The 20,329-nt window shown below is 41.6% G+C and overlaps 1 protein-coding gene across 5 annotated transcripts in view; it reads right to left on the bottom strand.

Moving 5' to 3' along the window:
* tnrc18 (trinucleotide repeat containing 18) overlaps positions 1-20,329 on the bottom strand; it is a 59,103-nt gene that overhangs the window by 10,718 nt on the left and 28,056 nt on the right. For 3 of the 5 annotated variants that reach the window (XM_073857070.1, XM_073857069.1, XM_073857071.1), the window contains exons 6-22: positions 18,516-18,618; positions 15,242-15,426; positions 14,529-14,675; positions 14,168-14,352; positions 12,714-13,134; positions 11,125-12,088; positions 10,640-10,790; positions 9,241-9,374; positions 8,958-9,113; positions 8,715-8,883; positions 8,113-8,485; positions 7,108-7,368; positions 3,955-4,188; positions 2,779-3,182; positions 2,280-2,408; positions 1,270-1,414; positions 799-916 (exon numbers count right to left, since the gene is read on the bottom strand). In XM_073857070.1, coding sequence (XP_073713171.1) covers positions 799-916; positions 1,270-1,414; positions 2,280-2,408; positions 2,779-3,182; positions 3,955-4,188; positions 7,108-7,368; positions 8,113-8,485; positions 8,715-8,883; positions 8,958-9,113; positions 9,241-9,374; positions 10,640-10,790; positions 11,125-12,088; positions 12,714-13,134; positions 14,168-14,352; positions 14,529-14,675; positions 15,242-15,426; positions 18,516-18,618 — 4,279 coding nt within the window. The remainder of the gene's footprint in view (positions 1-798; positions 917-1,269; positions 1,415-2,279; positions 2,409-2,778; positions 3,183-3,954; positions 4,189-7,107; positions 7,369-8,112; positions 8,486-8,714; positions 8,884-8,957; positions 9,114-9,240; positions 9,375-10,639; positions 10,791-11,124; positions 12,089-12,713; positions 13,135-14,167; positions 14,353-14,528; positions 14,676-15,241; positions 15,427-18,515; positions 18,619-20,329) is intronic. The other 2 variants (XM_073857073.1, XM_073857072.1) reach the window with 2 other exon arrangements.

Genomic DNA, 20,329 nt, shown 5'->3' on the forward strand with positions numbered 1-20,329 from the left:
CTCCTAAATGACCTGATAAAGAATGTGTATCCTGTTTTACACAGGAACTAGCATCCAAATATTTTTCCATTCAGCATAATGTTGCCTGACCTCTCTGGCAGATCACTGGAATTTGGGAGAAGGATTGTGACAGGCATTTGAATGATGGCTGCTCCCTACTCGCAGATTGATAAGAGTGAAAAACAAGGTTCTGCGCTGCATGCTAAACGCATTTCACTGCTCTGCTGTGGGCCGCCATGCTAATGATACTAGAAAAGAGGACAAGCCATTTTTACAGAGGGCAGAAACGCAAAGGAGACCCTCTCATTAAAGATCCCCCGGCCAGATGCTGCACCACTTTCACATAGTTCACCAAACAAGATTAGCCCTTAAAAAGATGACTTTGAGAGAAAGTCTCTTAGACCTCAATAGACAAAAACTTGTTCATCCATCTGGATAACAGGCAATGGAAGTCTACAGAAGATTTACAAATCCGAACAAAACTAAATTGCCAATTCCTGTCAACTTTCCCCAAAAGACTCTTCACACCCCTTCTGTTTCCAGGTCAAACAATGTTGCACTTCCAAATATTTCCATGAAAACTGGAAAGAACTGTACAATAGGAAAAACTGGCAGAAGTTCCCTCCCACTAACAGTAACCATTTTTTGTGGTTTATTTAGCTGTAGCTTTCAAGCTTTTTTTTACAGTTTTCCTGTTCCAGACCTTTACCAAAATGTTCTCAAATTCAGGGACATTTCAAATCAAAACACACAAGACAAGATAAGAATACATAGATTATGGAAACTCTGGTGTCTTACATGTCAGGAGAGTGAACGGTGTTGACGTGTCCGGCATACAACAGTTTGTCATCCATAGGGATGAGCACTCGCAATCCATCCTGCAGTTCATCTTTGTTAATGACACAATTCCGGGGGGCTGTGGGTAAGACAGGGATGTGAGAAAGACGTGTCCAAACTTGTACCACTAATAAAGTCACGCTGTCACCTTAAAGCCTGAAATGTTGCTGAAAATGCATGTGCGCAATATCTCCCGGCTCATCCCATTAACGCATGAAAGCAATCAGGCCGAATCAATTTTCTGATTTTTAATGGCAGATTAAGATAAGATAGGCTGTGAAATTACCTCTCCCTCACGTTTTTAATTGCACGCACGGCCAAGAAAATGAAGTCTGGGATAGTCATAAAACAACAATTAAAAATTGCCAAGGGGGGGCTCAGCGGTCTCCCCTACAGGGTGGGTTTTAATGCACATGTACGTATGAGTCTTACCGGGAGTTGAGGGTCTTTCAGGCTGAGCACTCATGGGGGGATTCTCGTCCTCCGAGAAGCTGCTGTCTTGGTTGGGCTCAAAGTCTTCATCGGCAGCCATACTCTCCATCAGTTTACTGACAGCGCCGCCCTTCCCTCGGGCCTGCTGGGGGAATTCAAGCACATTTTGCCCCAATTCCTCTGACAATATAAAATATTGAACACCGAGCCATTGTTGGCTCAGTTCTAAAGATGAGACCCATGTGCTTACTAGAGGAGAATTGATTCAGTAAGACCCATTTAGATGAGTGACAAGCTCAGCTAGCGAAATGTAGGACTTCTTGATTTCGAATGCGGCAAATACTCGCAGGAATTGCCGTGCTTCTGCGCTGTGCATTATAACGTGATTTATACATAAGGTGAAAAATAGCAGCGGTGGAGAGTTATAAAATGCAGCGAAGATTTATCCCGAGAACAAATCACGTCTGAAGTAACAGATAAATAAATAAATTGGGCAGAATGGGGCGGAGAAATTGATGGAGGGAGATGTCGTTTGGTTAATTTCACTGCATTCCTGCTGAGTGTGCAGACTAATTAGGCTTGCTCTGCTGCACTATACCCTTTTCTCATTTCTCTCTCTCTCGCTCTCATTCAACATCACACCTCCCTCCTCTGGGCATGGTGGGTACTCAGGGCAGCACCGTAAAGAGTAGGACGGGGGCAGAGTAAGGGACAACTCATTTAAATGCAAGGCTTTTCCCAAAAGACTGTGCATCAAGGGCCTGGAAACTGCCAGGTAAAATTATTCTAATCCCTTTCTGTGCTTCTCCTTTTGTGCAATACAAAATGGCTGCTTAACACTAACCTGCTTAATTTATGGATTATTTTCAGAGAGAAAAAATTTGAATTAAATGGCACATTTTTTTAACGGTTTGTGCTTTGGTTAATCAACGGATTAGATGGTTAAGGATGTTTAATACGTTCCCTCCTTATCATCTTAACATCAAATATCAATGCTATGTGAAAGTTACCTCTCTGGCTTTGGGCTTAACCTTGGTCTTGCACCCTGGACTGACAAGAAGAGCGCCAGAGTTTTCAGTGGGTGTACTGGTGAGCTGGGGTGGGGGCAGACACAGGGGGGTCTCCTTAATCCTCTTCTTCTAGAACATTCAAACATGAGACAAAACGTCAGCACAGACAGGAGTGAAAAGCCTCATGCAAATGCGTGACACAATTGGACATTACAGGCATTCAACGGTACTGGATGGACAAGTAAACAATAATAGGCAGCCGTGTAGTAAAAGCTATAAAAAAACATTCAGGGAGGATTTGGAGGGAGGAACGTTGATGGCTAGTAATTGTAGCCTGGCAAACCACCGTCGTCTTTTGTGTCCAACAACATGACACTCACAGCGGGTGGCTTTCTTGTCTGACAAATGTAGCAGGACACCTGCTGATATCAAGCGCACTGGCTGTTTGTTTAGGGCTGGCACACATGACTACATCTACATCAATAAAACAAGGACTTACTTTGTTGGGGTCTTTCACCTCCTTTGCTCTGGCCAGCTCCTTGGGGCCGTGTGAAGATGCTTTGGGGCCACGGGCAGGTTTGGGAGTGAGCGGAAGAGGGGTTTTGTTAGATGGAGAGATAGGGTTGGCTTGGGCGGCATCGTGGAGGAAGATGCGCTCGCTTCTTCTTCGGGTCCATTGTTCGTCTTCGCTCCCATCGGCGGTGAGGTCAAAACTGAACTCCCGGGGAGACTTGGGTTTCTTGGGCTTCCGTCCACGCTTGCTGGGGCTGGAGTCCACGCGCATGACACTAGCGGGTGGCAAAAGAGGAAGTTCTGGAGCCGATCGCTTACCGTGCAACAGAGATGGGAACTTCTTCCTTGTCTTAACATCGCTTTCGGAATCAGTAATCTCAAACTCCGTACCTACAGAATTCAGAATACACAACCTCTGGTTATTACTAAAGCATGCACGTCTTATATAATAAATACAATCACATTGGCCTTATATGAAAAACATGCCAGTAATGTAATCTAAAACGTCTACACAATCTAAATCTAAACAGTCTATATAACTTAAACCACATGCAGTCAATTCATTTGCAAACTAAGAACGACAATATAATGTGCACATGTGAGAAATAAACAGGGCCAGATGTTGTGGCAAAATTAAGTCGTAACGTTGCACGGGTGCTGTCGAGAGGTCTTGGAATAGTTAATGAAGAGGGCCGCTGGTCTCCGCTGGCAGGCACATCGTGTGCACTGCTGGGTAGCCGCTCAGGATCACAGCACAACCTCATCAAAGCAAGGCCTGTCAGTGTCACATTTTCAGCGACGCAGCAAACACACACACCCAGACACCCACACGAGCGCAGTGAGGGGATAATGACACTCCATTCTCAAGGTGGGGCACAGCTGATGGGTGTCTATATTGAATAACACCCCTACTGAGTGACTGCTCCAAGCACAATGCGTTTTCATCTGCCATCACCTTTCAATTCCCCCCTACACACACATGCACACGACAGAGCACAACAATAGACAGCCAATAACAATGCATAACCTTGTCACCTGGGAATTCAAGTCCCAAGAGACACAGAAGAGCAGCTGATCTCACATTAGAAAGATTACTGACACAAGTAGAAGTGTAGAGAAAGACGTGGACAATGCAATTCACGGAGGTAGACGACTTTCTTACCAAGAAGACTTTGCCTTTCCTCTTTCTTCTTGGCTTTTTGTTTAGCCTCTAGTTGGACGATGGAGATGGGATTGGTGACAATGGGGCTGGGGATGGCACTGGCAGCAAAGCGTGCCAGAAGACCCAGTCCACTCTCTTCTACGAATGACGAACACAGCCCGTCGCTCTCATCAAGCTCGTAATCATACTCATCTTCATCGTCGTCATCATAATCATCTCGCTCGGTGAAATATTCTGTTAACGGTTGGAAGAAAACCATTTAACGCGTTTGCTAAAACAGTTTTTAGATTACAATGAAGATGAATTGCACAAATCCTGTGATATAACCCATCATTTCAATCATCTGCTGTTGAATCAAGTCTTTAACCCCAAGCAATTAAAACGGAAATATCCAACACATAAAGGGCATTTTCCCTTCAAGTTCGTAAATTGCTGTGTGGAACATAAAATCACTGAATTCAATCTGCATAGCTATGAATACTAGATCACTTTCCGTAATTCATCATTCTGCCAGCCGCTGTGTCCCTCTCGGTTTTGTGTATTCCCATCATCCGCTATAATCTAGGACGACGTTCTTTTGATAGACGCGTTCTTGCTCAAATACTGTAGCCCACCCACTACTACACAAGATTAGTGGTAGGGGACAAAGCCTGGTTTCGTGCGGGCAGCGTATAACTAAGCTGGATCTTGCAAATGTGGCTTTAAAACCTTCTGAGCTTCGGGGTAGGATTTAAAACCAGCATGGCTGTTGGCTTGTCCAAATCGAGATTGCAAAAGCTCACAGCAAACACGAAAAGCCAGTAAATGTGGCCTTGCCCGAACGTGCTGAATGAGCTGAATCGCTGAGGGAAAAATGGGAATAGAAATAAGCCACAAGCGCTGCAGAAAGCTAAGATTCCTGGCAGAATCCCTGACTAAGAAAGTCATCAATTATTAACAGTCTATTCAGCTTGGAGCTGGTCTAACCCGATAAAAAGGACAGAGATTTCTCAAGGACTAACTGTAAGACAGCAGGTACCCGCTTTAAACAACACCCCCCTTTCTCTCGTTCTCTAGAGGGTGAGGGACACATTAAAAGATGGAAACAGATGCAGACACACAAGATGTATCAGTGCGGTTGTGAGTTGGCGAAAGCCAGAGGTGAGTTTGTAAAGACGTGAAAGAGATATGTGGTTTTTGTAGCAGACAAGGATTCGATTTATGTCGTACATGTGAGTTTACAGATGCCACAGCTTCTGGACAACAGTGTTAAAATCTAAAGCATGTATTACATTAGTCAACAGCAAGTAGAGGATGTTTACAAGAAAAAGAAAGCAGAGGAACACAAAGCAGGATCCGTGAGGACATTCCTCCATGGTTCCTGAGACTCTGGATCTGCTGCGAGCAGAACTCAGGCCATTACACACTTCAGCCATGGTTATGTGCGACTACAGTGATTCACTGCAAAGATTACACTAGTAAATGAAGAATTAGAGTTAAAGATAAATAAAAATATTATTTTTGTGCCAATGCATTAACTACTGCAGTGCTTCCCAATTCTGGTCCTTGAGGACCCCCTACCAGAAAGTTTTAGATGTCTCCTTATTTAAAACACCTGATTCAACTTATCATCAGCCTAAAACATTTTAGGAGGGGGTTCTTGAGGACCGGGATTGGGAAACACTGATCTACTGTAACAAAATGGTTAATTTATAATTAAAAACAGCCATTGAGAACTAAAAGCAAACCTTGTGACACGCTAATACAGCAAATATAATCCAGCATCTATGAAACGGCAGAATTATAAAGTTTTATAGAAAACGATTGCTAACTAAAACTGGGAAATTATGAAAGAAACATAAAAATATATAAAGCAAGTTTCAAATGCAAACATAACCATGGCTTGAAGGCGTGTAACAGGAGTTGAGCATGTTAAACCTCTATTTTATCCAGTGCTTTTTGTTTGCGTTTTGGTTCTGTAACAGTACAAGAACAAATTAGTAGAAATTACTAAAAAGTCACAGCAAAAGAGGGTGGTGGCCTACTTACAGAACAATGCTCATGGCTCAGGTGACATGGATAGTGACCTCACGCTGAACAGCTGGCTGCTCTACTCCCAGCCAACCGCTTTGCTTCTTATTTTGTTGCAGCAGGACAAGCAAATGCACAGACCGATAGACATTCAAAAGCATCATGGGTAGGAGAAGGGGTCAGAGGTGGAGGGGTGGCCAAGCAGCTGCAGGGAGAGAGCGAGCATTCTAGAGAAGCTAGGTTATTCATTTTTAGTAAAACCAGGGTGTTCCCTATTTTCCAAATATCCCCTAATGCTTTTCCTGTTCACATATACTCGTTTCACTGTAGTGGAAAAACTAAAACATGAATACTTCCAGAAATGTTTATGTAATTTACAGTGCGACAAATTTTGGTAGTGTGCGTTAGATAAGTGTTGTATCGACTTTAAAAGGTAGTATGCGCTACTCCAATAGATTTTTAAACACTGCATCGCTCTACAGCACAAATTAATATTAAGTACAGTAATACATGTTTTTTTTTTTTTTGACGCAGAGAATCGTCAGTCTACATAAATCTAATCTTAATTCAACATTTTCTCATGTGTTAAACATCTTCAGTTAGTTAATTATGTTTTTCAAATTTATTTGGGCTATTGAATCTCATCAGCACTGAATTAATGCAACTCCTTACAGCTTTACACCGGTGAAAGGGATATTTGAACAACAGAGGGAATTAAGAATGTGGAGCGTTGCAATCTAACACTACAGCAGAGATGTAAGCGAGAGACAGAGAACACAGAGATGTTTCACTTTCAGTAAAAATGAAATCAGCATGTTTAATAAAGCTTGGGTACCAAACTGCAATACAATCAAAGAACTTTCCACACAGCCACACACATTTTAATGCACAATGGCAAGACATTTCTATAAAAGTAATCATTTAAAAAGGACTCTAACAAGAGCCAATTATATTATATACAGAACATTGAGGTAGCAAATTCTGACGCAAGCGTCTTAAAAATGGCTTCTCAGGAAAAACAACGACGTGACCACTGGTCACAGGTAAAAAAAATACACAAGACAGAAAAATAAAAAAAATAAAAAGCTCAAACCAAGGGGCAGCCATCTTAATTCTGTGCATAGTGAGGTATGCTTTATTAACCTTGGTCAAATGAGTCCTCAGAAGAGCTGACGCCTGCCTCCTGAAGCAATAAAGCAAAGTGCTTATGTTTCCTCTCTTTGGCTGCCTGCTTGGACTTGAGTGATGACGAAGATGAAGAGGCTCTCTTGGACGACGAGCGCTTTTTCTTGGACGACTGAGTGCTGCACAGGCCGGGAAGCTGTGAACGTGGCCTTGTTCTCCTCAACATGGAGCTGGGAGGCCAGCCATCCTGCAGGGAATCATCCTCTTCTGAATCCGTGTCTAAAATGAATCGGAAAGACTTAATTGGGAATGAGGCCAAATAAGTGATGCATTTAAAAGGGGACATTTCACAAGACTTGAAATAAATCTTTGGTGTCCCCAGAGTACGTATGTAAAGTTTTAGCTCAAAATACCATATAGACAATTTATTATAGCACGTTAAAATTGACACTTTGTAGGTTTGAGCAACAATGTGCCGTCTTTGGGCGTGTCCATTAAAATGCAAATTTGCTGATCTGCACCAAATGGCAGTGTCGTGGTTGGAGAGTGCAGATTAAGGGGCAGTATTATCCCTTTCTGACATCACAAGGGGAGCCAAAATTCAATGACCTATTTTTTCACATGCTTGCAGAGAATGGTTTACCAAAACTAAGGTACTGGGTTGATCTTTTTTACATTTTCTAGGTTGACAGAAGCACTGGGGACCCAATAATAGCACTTGGAAAAAGTCAGATTTTCATGTCCCCTTTAATCATTTAAATCTATTTAAAATATTATAATTAATGAGCAATTAGACACAATCCATAACATGCAAATGTAAGCACTTTTTGGAAAACATTTGGTTTCACAGCACTTAAGGACAGATATCCTCACAAATAGGTAAACAATAAACAATTATCAACAAATATAAAAAAAACACTAACACCAGGATTCTAGTCCTTAAGACAAAAAAAAACATTTAGCAGAAATTCCTCCTTGCGTAATTAATAAAAAAAATTTGTAATTTATAAACGCTGCACTTACTGTTAGAATAGCTGCTGATTTCTGACCTCACTGGAGAATAAGGAGCTTTCTGCTGGCCTTTCCCTTTAAGGCATGGATCTGAAGGCTTCGTTTTGGTACCCAATTTACTTTTACCTCCTTTGGAAGACTTGCGAAAGATGCTCAGATCTTTAGACAGGCTCGATTTCCCCATCTTGACTCTCATGTCTATGTCAGTAAGCATTGGGATCCTGCTTCCAGAGCTAGCCCTAGACTTCCCTGAGGAACTGTCTATGAACTTACAAGAGGGTTTGCTGAGTTTTCCCATCTTCGTGAGGGATAACGCCTTGTCAAGTTTGGATGCCAACTGCTCCTGCTCACTCACACGACCCTTTTTCATGCCCATTTTGGGTGTCTGTTAAAAGAGCACAATCCCACAATTAGGAAGAATTCCAGCAATTATCAGACATCTCAGCCTATTTTTAACAGACATGGTATCAAACCTGCTTCACCAATGTGAGCACCACAACTGTATGTTTGCTGCATGTGTTAACCACAGCAATACAGCTGTAGAAAAACAAAAACCTAAATTTTTCTTCAGATATTTTGGAGCCAGAAATGCTATTAAAATATTCCAGACTGACCTCGTGAGAGTATCTTAAAGATGCCTCCTGCTCAATCCAGCTCTTTTTTTTCTTTTTCAATCTCGAGGCGCTGGCATCCTCCTCCTCGTCTCTATTAGAGGCCCGAAAGCGCTTCCTCAGCACCTCGCCGCTCTCAGAGTCCTCAGAGTACAGTGTGCTTCTGCCCAACCTGCAAAAACACCACAGGCTTCAGCATCAGCGGAGCACAGCTGGGCCCCATCAACGCCTGAGCTCCATACTCACTTTGCACACTTAGAATCCAACATGCTGGAGGGTGGAGACAGTGCGCACAGGCCATGTTTCCTTTTTCTGGGACGTCCTGGGCCCCTGCGGGCTAAACTTCTGTTCCTCTCTTGCTGCTGCTGGATCTGTTGTTGTTGCTGATGCTGATGTTTCTCTCTATGAATCACAGGCATCATGAATTACAGATTGTTTGACTTAGTGGGATTATGGGAAATGGGCTGGCTGTACTGGGGCTAATGGAGTGGTGTGACGTGAGGTAATGGGGTGTAATTGGGAGACTCACTCTTTGTCTTTCCGTCTCTGCAGCTTGACAAGCTCCCTTTGCTTTTCTTTGTACTGCTGCTGGAGCTCGGCAAGCCTCACGCGAAAGTCCACTTCTGTCGTGTCCATTCCCTCCAAAGAGGATTTGGAGAACATCTGAGAGAGAAAGAGCAGGATTGATGCCTGTGGTTAGTCAGTACTGTAGATTTGAGACAAAATGCAATACCTTTCCTGGCCTACATACTACATACTCCTGTACGCACATGCGCAACTAACACATACAAAGTATGCATGGTTACAAAAATCCCAGTACAGTACATGTATAATATTCAGATTAGGGCTGCGTAAAAATATCGATACAGCTAACTATTGTGATATTTTTCCACAATAGTGTATCAATATTTCATCATCTACTATCGATTTAAAAAAAAAAAGTGAGTGTGACAAACGTCCTCCACCGCCGCTGCTGTAGTTGTCCAGTTGTCTGTCATATACGGCCATTCGGCCAATGTCTCAGAAGTTAGTGGGAGTGAGAAAATGGCAGAAAAATTTTAAAATGCCTGCAGCTTTCAAAGCCGACGTGTGGAAGCACTTTGGCTTTAAAAAAAGAAATCAGCTCTATTTTTACATTTTTGATTAAAAAAAAGGAATGCAAATCATCGCAACATGCAACCTATTGTGTCGTATACATTGTACCATGACCATGCATCGTAATATGTATCGTATCGTGAGGCCCTTGCTAATACCCAGACCTAATTCTGATGACGAAATTTGCATCACACGCACTATATGTGGACCTTCGTGTACATGTAAATACTATACTTCAGGCTTCAGTACTTGTTAACAACGGCTCTGGGCTAAATAAGGTGCCAAGACTATTTAGTGATAAGAGGCTACTAAAAGCTAAATAATTATTAACTAGAAACCAAGAATATGATTGTCTAAAAAAACAAACGAAAAATCCACAGTAGCAAACTTTAACACCAAAATTTACTTTTTAATTTTAAAAATTGTACAATTAAGTAAAAAAAGCACTTCAAACTTTTAAAAGTTTATTAAATAATACTTAGAATTTTATGGTGTTAAAAAATTTACGTTTTAATAATACTTAAAGTTAAAATAACAACATCTCAAGACAATTCGCATTTTACGAGTTGGCTAATTTGTATGAATTTTTCAATATCTCATCTGTATGTTTTTTTGGCTTCTGGTTTCACCCTAGTGATGTCATATTTTGGGGTGGAGCTTCATTAATGCTTCACGTTTTTGTATGATTCACTTAACGAATAAGCCACCTCATAAAATACGAATTTCCATGAGATCCGACTGGTTAAACTGATTAAAACCGCAGACTATTTTTCATATAAACAGAACTCTTGTGCCTATGTTTTAAAAAAGCTGAGTGATAAAGTCATGCATACAGGTTCATCTTTCTTCTGCCTCCAGCTGTACTTCTTGTTAGGATTGAGTTCTCGGGGGAGGCGTATGGTAACCTCAGGTTGACACTCGATGGCCTCCAGAAGGATCTGCCTGCCAGCTTCCAACAGGCTCTCCAGTCCACAAAGCATTATGCCCTGCACACACAAACACACGATCAATATCACCATTAATTACCTCCAGGCAGCACAGTGCAAACCCACACTCTCCAATACATCTGTAAATATAGGCGTTTCTGTGTAAGGGTGCTTTAATGCGTTTGACACATTAGTGGGAAAAAGACTACATAGCAGTTTATTTATTACTTCTTTAATATACTTATTTACACTAAAAGATGCACAGTGCGATCTAGGTGACTAAAGGAACAAGCGGTGCTGGCACATTGTTTATCATTCAAATGAACTCTGAAGATGCTTGCTAGATCTGAAATAAATCCTGGGCTTAAGATATTTACACAGTGAGCTACATACCCTGCGTGTCCTCTCTGGGTTGCCTTTGCATCTCCAGTTCTGCCATCTGGCTGAGCAGAGCCATGCCCTCCAGAGCAGTAGACTCTAGCGGACTGACATCCGGGCAAAGCTCAGATCTAAAGGTAGACGCCTCTGCTACGATAGACAGAGGTCCGGCATGAGGAAGCTCGCTGGCCGTGACCAGTGCGAACAAGCCTGCCATAGGGTCTTCGGGCAGGATGGCTACCGGTGCAGAGGAGGGCCGGAGGTGAGGAGGGCTACTGTTAGGAAGGAAGAGATTGTCATGTTTGGACTCTAGGTGTGGGCCATCAAGAACAGGTTCTTTGAGGTCTACAGGGCTCAGTCTATCAGAAAGACCTGAGGGTGGGTATGCTGCTTGTACGTCACAAGCCACAGAGTTGTCAGTATATGTCAATGTGGACTGGTAGGCTTGGTCTACAAGACCAATCGAGCTCTCTGCACCATCTACTACGCTGGTTCTTTCAGAGTCGAGCCCAGATGAGTCGTATAGTCCTGGATGACTCGAGGAGATCGCTTTGATTCTGATGAACTCTTTGCCATCCTGGTCTCGTTCATCCTGAGGTGGTGTGACTGTGGCAATGGGATGTGCTTCGGCATCTGTAGGGGTGATAGAGTCTTGGACTGTGATGGGGGAAGAATGGATGAGTCTCGGGCTATTCTGAATCAGGGCGTCTTCGCCATCCTCTTTTTTAAATGGTGCACTGCCCTCCTCCATGGGCTCTGGCTCTCTACACACCTGAAGTGGCTCAACCACCACTGGAGAACACAAGTGCCGAGGTTTGACATCGGGGGCGGTCGCCAAGTGCTCTGAGGTCTCCGCCGACAGCGGCACATCTGGCGCGAGGCCGTCGGCATCTGCGGCAGCGGCCGGCTGGAGTAGGTAGGGGTAATGGCTGCCGAACGGAGCGGTTATTGATTGGTACGGGAAGCCAGGTGGAATTTCTGCCAAAGAAACAAAAGAGAGAGAGAGGTTTGAGGAACTTGGGGTGCTTATGCAAAGAGTAGCAGAGCTTTATTTTACGGTGACAAAATGATTAATAACCCCACGTGTTCTTCAGCAAGGGGGCTTTTCATGAAACTTTCATGAATCAAATGGCCAGCTCAAAAGCCCACATATACACACAGGCCAACACGCTTGTGCATACTCATACATTCGGAATGCAGCGCAAGCAGAAAATCTATTTATTCTGAGAACTGAACATTTTTAAAGGAAAACCGCCAAGGGATATGGTTAACAAAAGCACTGGCTATCATAAGGAGTCTGTATTCTAGTGAAGTGGCAGCTGGTAGTCCCATATGTGAGAATATCCACAGACAACTCATTAGAGCTGCACATTCAGACAGGAAGAACAGCGTGCTGCCTTTGACTGATGTCCTGTGTGGATTCTGAGTCCTGTCCCAAGCAGATTTTCTCAAAATAGCACTAAAGTGATTAATGACCATGCATGATTAACCAACTTTGATTGCTACCGCACTCATTTATTGTGCAATATGCACATAATTACAAACGACCATCCTTGCAGTGGTTGTAACAATTTAGCATGGATGAAGGATGCTTGCCACTTACCAGGGTAGATGGATGAGAAAGGAGTAGAAGGTTGTTTCTGTAAACTGAGTGGTTCTTTCTCAGGCACATCCACAGACTCTTCTTTGGGCCGGCGGATGGGGGAGGCGGTAGAGTGTGATGGTAAGGCTGAAGCTGGGCGGACCGGGTGTGGGACAGGAGATGATGGTTGAGAGTAGGGCTGCTGAGGAAGGGTCTTTTCCACCTTGGGTCTTTCTTCAGACTTTACTGCGGCAACGGGTGATGGCAGCGGTGTCAGAGCTTTGTTGTAAGAGGTGGAGGGTGTTGGGGAGCGCGGGGGAGGCTTGCGTGAGTGCAGGAGTGGAGCGGGAATGACTGAGAGACTGGCTTTGGTACCCTCGGTTCCTCTTTTGTCTGGCTTTTCCTCCAAATCTGTCCTCGGTTGGCTTGCATTAAATCTTTCCTGCAGCAGCAAATATATAATTGATTACTTGCTTATTAATGACTTATTACTACTAATTAATAATTTATTACTCAAATTAATACTTATTACTTTTTAATTTTTTAAATAATGCATTTAAAAAAAAATATCTTAAACATGAAACTATGTTTAAGGTTTAAGCAACTACACATCGCAATAATTGTTTTTGATTTTTAAGTGGAAAAAAAGAGAACTATATTGTATGGCGGAAGAGCACTTCGTTTGCAGCACTTCGACATCGGGCGCAGTAATATTGATGAAAGTTTGAGCGAGGGGGAAGTAGTCAGGAGTAGGGATTTTAAACGATAATACTAACCGTCAGGACATTTTATCGTGGTTAACCGTGAAACCGTTAATCGTCCCATTCCTAGTCAGGAGTGATGATGTTACTGCGCGCCGAGGTCGAAGTGTTGCAAACTAAGTGCTCTTCTGCCATACAATATAGTTCTTATTTTTATCCATTTAAAAAAAAAAATCACCACTTTTTATTTTGTGCCACCATACTTATAACAGTCTTTAAATTGGAAAAACATGGAAGTGTTTGGTGGCTTCTTAATTTATCCCTGTTTGGATCCTAAGGAATGAATGGGGCTAGGCTAAATGCTAACACATTCACAACACGCTGTACAAAGATTAAGTGCGTGCATTGAAAAAAGATAGATATGTATTCATTTGTCTAATTTGAGGTAAGAACATAGTAAAATATTATAAAACAGTGGTGTTTTCCTTTAATGCATTGCATGAACTATCAATAAGCAATATAGTCTTTATTTATGAATCTTTGTTCCATAATGTAAATACAGATGTTCATGTTAGTTTACTTGGCATTAACTAATGGTAACAGTCGCGAAAGGGGCAACATGCTTTTGATGCTCATCCCCTAAAAAAAGACAGATTGAAGTCTAGTATTTTGGACTTTATGCAAAAAAACACTGTTGTCAACAAAACTCTAAATGAGAAATACAGCCACCCCCCCCATGACTATGATTACATTGACAGAGACAAAATTTCATACCACTAGCTGTGCGTTCCTCTGCAGCTCTATGACCTGTGCGGTCTGGTGCTGGATCATGAAGAGCTCCTGTTGGCGCAGGAGCTGCTGGTGGGAGAGGAGCTGCAGCTGATGGGCGTGCTGTAGAGAGCTTCCTGCCGGCGGGTACATGGCCGACCACAGCGGGGGTCCTCGCTCCAACATCTCAGCTTTTGAGGGAACAGGAGGGAGTCTTGAGCATCACATATCCAGTATATTTATTCTCAGGCATGTTATGGAAATCACACACTCCCACTCACTGTTGTAACTGCATGTTACATGCAAGTGTGATAAAATGGAAAGATTGGCAATATAGGCGTAGAAACCATGGGCATACAGGACCCACCATAGTGCGGCAGATGCTCCGTCGAAATAACAACCAGCTGTCCGGTTTGTGGGTCCCGGGCAAACTGGTAGGGCGGGGGGATGGAGCCTGTCAGAGCAGGAGGATATCCTGGAGACATGGCCTGATGGAGAGAAGAGGGGCCTAGTCCTGTATCAGATAGAAAAGCAGTGATCGAGTTAACAGGGTTCCTTCACATCACCATATACTTGTTGGCTCATTTACGACAGCTTTCCGGCAGCTTCGTGAAAGCTGAAGTGTTAATCTGTAGAGAAACACCATTCCCACCATCATCTCACCCTCGTGTCTGGAGCACAGAGCTCCTTGAATTTCATCCAAGAGTCATGGCATTTTAACAGCTGCAATTATTTTTAGGGGACATTTGTGTTTTTTAAGTAAAGTCTAGACCAATTTCTGTACGTCAGTGAACTGCGAATTGGTCGTGATGTTTTTGTTTTTCTTGGATTGTAGCTGGAGAGGGGGACTGATTGTTTCTAAGAATGTCTAAAATGTTCAGCCCAGACAAAAAGCTTGAGCAGTCTGGTGGGCCAGCAGACCGCTTTGAGAAAAGAATTCAGCCTTGAAATCTCAAAATACTGCAATTCCAAACTCGGCTATAAAAATGCATTCCTCATTAAAATAGGAATAAAGTACAAAAGCTAGGTTTTAAAATGACAATTTTTACATTTTAAAAATAAATAAGAAAAGGTGAGCACCATATGGAGAGCCAGATAGCCACATAGAGGGGGCTCCAGGGCGGGACAGCCAGGGGTGAGAGGCCAGGTGGGAGGTGGGGTCAGCAGGCCAGCGTGTTGGTCCTCCAGTCACCATCAGATTGGGGTTCAGTCCACTAGCAGACACCATAGGCGGATGCAACTGAGTGTAGTCTTCTTTAGTGTCCCTGTAAATACAACTTGCAAGTTAGTGATTCTCCGATATGAATTTTTCCAGTGTTAATGCCAATATCAAGAAAAGCATAAGGGGCCATATAAAACGTGTATTATAATTTGGTTTTGGAAATTGTCAATAAATGAAAATTTGGACTGCCATCCTACTACTAAAAAAAGACCTTCGAGTGTCCAATATCCAGCTGCCCAAATTTGACCACCGGGAACTGGTAAGTCATATATGCTTTAACATTCCAAAAAAAATTGTGCTTATTCAAGCCCAATAGGAGAACCTGTGGCCATTTAGCCCCAACTGAGACACAAAATCACCAGTCTATGACTTTTATTCCACCCTACACTTAAAGACAGACACTCAGAGCAGATTCCTGCTGAGAGAGAGAGTCACTTTTATAAGCACCGATTTCCCCAGTGGGGAAGGCTGCTTTTTTGCTCCTAGAAATGAGAGCCACACTTTGAAAATAGGCACATATTTGCTGAGAACTTGCCATAAATCCATTTCACACCAATTAAAGCAAAAAGTTGCTAGGTTTAGCCAATGCGCAGTATCAAAGAAACAAGAATCCATTAGACTGAATATGCTCAAAAACGCTTGCTACAAAGAAGATTATTTTAATAAAAGGCTGCGTGCTTTGAATTAAAAGACTTGCATCTAAGCTTCTAAAACCTCTAACGCAGTGCTTCCCAATCCAGGTTCTCGAGGCCCTCCTGCCAGAAAGTTCCAGATGTCTTCGCATTTAAAACACCTGATTCAACTTATCAACCTTTTTCCAAAACGGTAAACATGTCTCCCTAACAAGCTAATGAGTTAAATCAGGTGTGTTAAATAAGGAGACATCTAAAACTTTCTGGGGGGGCCTCCAGGACCAGGCTTGGGAAGCACTGCTCTAACCGAATATAGAAAATGTCATTTTGCCGCACTGATGCTAATTGTCTGTCGTTTTTAAACAAGCATCAGCACATACACTCACACACACTCACACACACACACTCACACACACACACACACACACTCACACACACACACACACACACACACACACACATACACACATACACACACATACATACACACATACATCCATACACACATACATACACACACACACACACACACACTCACACACACACACACACACACATACACACATACACACACATACACACACACATACATCCATACACACATACATACATACACACACACATACATACATACATACACACATACATACATACACATACATACATACATACATACATACATACAAGGGCTGCACGATTTGGGTAATTTTTCCCATTGCGGTTATTCATGCTAATATTGCGATGTGCGATTATAATAAATGGTATCATGAGTCAACTTAATGGGTTTTAAGGAAAATCCACACACAGTTTAGTGATAATGCTAAAATGTGTATTTGTAAAACTAGAAATGTTTTTGTATTGCCACGTGATGTAGCAACTGCTCAGTGTCAGTAATCCTAAATCCAAAATACTGCCATACAACAGCCGTAGTGTTTTTTTAGCTACCAGATCACTGTCAACCTCCTCTGCATCCATCTTCACTCTGGTATTTCCGCGCTGCGCACACACAAGTGACGACGTACACCACACACGTGCATGCCACACATGCACTGCCTTTTTTGTTCATATTTTTTTCTTTTTTTAAACGGCAAGGAAAATCATTAAACTGTTATCAGAAAGTTTGTGTTAACAAGTCCACATATGTATTTATTTAATATAATTGCAACATTTTGCTGTCATATAATTGCACAGGCTGACATTGCGATTGCGATTAATTGTGCAGCACTAATACACACACACACACACACACACACACACACACACACACATACATACATACACGCATGCACACACACGCACGCACGCAGACATACATACACACACACACACACACACATAAAGATCCACACATTTGAGCCGTCAATGATTTGTAGCCCTTCATAGCTCATCTATGATTAGACATCTATCACCAGCTTCCACACATCATTTGTGTGCAAAAATCAATCATAAGCTCTTCTTCCTTAAGCTCAGTGCCACACTGTACTTTTTGGAGGAAATTGTACTACTGCTTTGTGATAGACAGCCCCCCCCCCCCCCCCCCCACAAAAAACCCTTAACCGACACAAATGAGTCAACAAAACTACACAGACATTAAAAGACGATGAAAGTGAAAATACATGGATGCTAACTGACAGGAATACTATTTATTAATTATTATTAAAAATATAAAAAAAAGATTAATCATTAATACCACAAAATGAACATGGCGAGTCTACAAAAGAACAACGACTGCAATTGTACATGATGTACACTACTGTTCAAAAGTTTAGGATCCTTGACTGAAATGTCGCAATCTTAAAAATGCTTAAATCTGATGGCATTATGTAAAAGGTGTAATGTTAACCAATTTAATAAAAACAATCACACTGCACACTGAAAAAAAAAAACACACTGTTTGATGTACTTAAACATTACTTCAATTGGTAACACTTTCAACATACATTTTTAAAGAAAATTTATGTTGCAAAAAGACATTAAAGTATTACTACTTGGTATTACTAAAATACTGAATACATTTAAGTTTAAGTTAATTCAACTTTCACTTTTACAGTGCAACCAACTGCTAACATTCCTAGTGGAAAATAACCATTTATTAATGGTAGGGTTCTTTAAAAAAAAAAAAAACCTTTCAGGCTTTTTGTTGGCCAATAATAAAAAAGTTGTGTTATGTTTCCCCATGTCTTGCTTGTCATACAAAATTAACAGTATGAATGTGAAAAGCAACACCACCGCTGTCACCACACTGTAAGAATTTACTGCCAAATGGAACACAAACCTTTGAATAAATCACAAATGTAGAAGTTTGGCAAAGTTATCCTAAACTAATTTATGACATTCACAAAATGAAAAAGGAAGGTACTGTGTGTTCGTGTCTACTAAACTAGTGCTTCTATAAAACTCAAAATGCAGGATTGCATTTGTAGCTAGACAGTTACTTAAGTAGCTTGCTTCAACATGCACTGTAAATGCTCACGCTGTCAGTTATGAACTCTCATCTTACCGCAACACTTTATCCTGCTCTCGCTCCACACGTCCCACGAGAAGGCGCTCGTCACGGTGACGCACCCTCTCGTCTCCCCGCTCCTCTTCTGTGTGGATGGGGCCTGTATATTAGAGCATTAAACCAACACATTTACTAAATTTATTTTCATCTTCTTAATACTCATTACTAGACCATTCTACTTAAAACATTACTTGAAATCATCAGGAGCCACAAATCACATACTTTCACTTCTCTAAAGCATTGTAAACAATAAAGACTTATATGTCCCAAATTATTTTGCTCTAAAGGGCAGGTTTAACTTGAACTACACTAGTCAACATTTGAAATGGATAAAAACCTTACATAAAAAATCAAGCCTTTAAAACTATAATATGCGTTAAAAATATATATATTTTTGTAATGTACATTAAATGTAAACATCAAATTAATTAAATGGTAAATGGACTGCATTTATATAGCGCTTTTAACAGACATATGGCCATCCAAAGCGCTTTACAATTTTTGCCTCACATTCACCCATTCACTCACTCATTCATACACCGACGGCGGTGTCAGCCATGCAAGGCCCCATCCAGCTCGTCGGGAGCAGCTGGGGTTTGGTGTCTTGCTCATGGACACCTCAACACTTGGTCAGGTGGAACTGGGGATTGAACCACCAACCTTCTGATTTGTAGACAACCTACATGAACCACTGAGCCACTGCCGCCCCAATTTATTTGTTAAATTAATTCATACATTTTAATGATTTCATACATTTTGTAAAAACCCAGCTCATAACGATATCACAGAACATTTTAGTAGCTTTGAAACCTTGACTGTTTAAAACCTCTGTATACCTTAAAACCGGTAACCGGCCCATGTTGACTAGTGTACATTGCCACTTGTAATACCCATTTCTAACATACTTTTTAGAATTTATTTTAATTTTATTCAGCTTTACCATTTTGAGCTTTATTTTATTCCAAGAAATAACAAAATTATAGAAAGTTTTATAAATTGTATTTGAATGTCCCAAACTCAATAACAAGATTGGAAAAAATTGAAAGCTTTAATTAAAATAAGTTAAATAATAAGGAACTAAGGAAAGCAGGATTTATAAATCAATATTTTAATTGATGAATTAATTTTTATCAAATTCTGATCATTTGTTAAGAAATGTACCTTAAAAAAAGTAGGTCCTATTTTGTACCCCATAATGAAAAGTGCCAGTTATGTCCGGCAAGACGTAAATCTCTATAAATACACAGCTCCAGAAATAAGCCCTCGCCCTAAAGGTGTTTATCAGTCAAAACACTCTGCATCCAGTCATAAGCAGTGTCATAACACATCTTTGAGATTACAGACTGGCCCTTTACAAACTGTCCAAAGGATAAAACACAGAACCTAGGCAGATTAACATATCGCATTTACAAGAACCCATTGAGGCCCATCAATCACTTATCAATGTTTCAACACCATTGCAGTATCAAACGGTTCATATTGCTCTGTCCTTGAGCCACCACCATTTGGAATCATGCACACAAAACCAAGTAGTACCATTTCCCAAATAAACTAAAAAAGGCTTTTGTGCTTGTCCAGATGCAGGACAAAAAAAGATTTAAAAAAATGCTGAGAATGTTAAAGCAAGATTCTAGAAGTGTATTGAACCCCCACGGTTCTGACATACAGCAGTCAAGAGGAGATTGTGTTCTTCTAAACCGAGAAGGGGAACGGAGTGCACACAGATCCCTTGTCATGCTCCAGGGAAAAGGTTTCAGTCTGTTTCCAAGGTTACCAAAAGCCTGTCCGACATGTTATCCGTTTGCATCCAA

Source organism: Misgurnus anguillicaudatus, chromosome 19 (assembly GCF_027580225.2).
Source record: "Misgurnus anguillicaudatus chromosome 19, ASM2758022v2, whole genome shotgun sequence".
NCBI classification, from domain to species: Eukaryota; Metazoa; Chordata; class Actinopteri; order Cypriniformes; family Cobitidae; genus Misgurnus; species Misgurnus anguillicaudatus.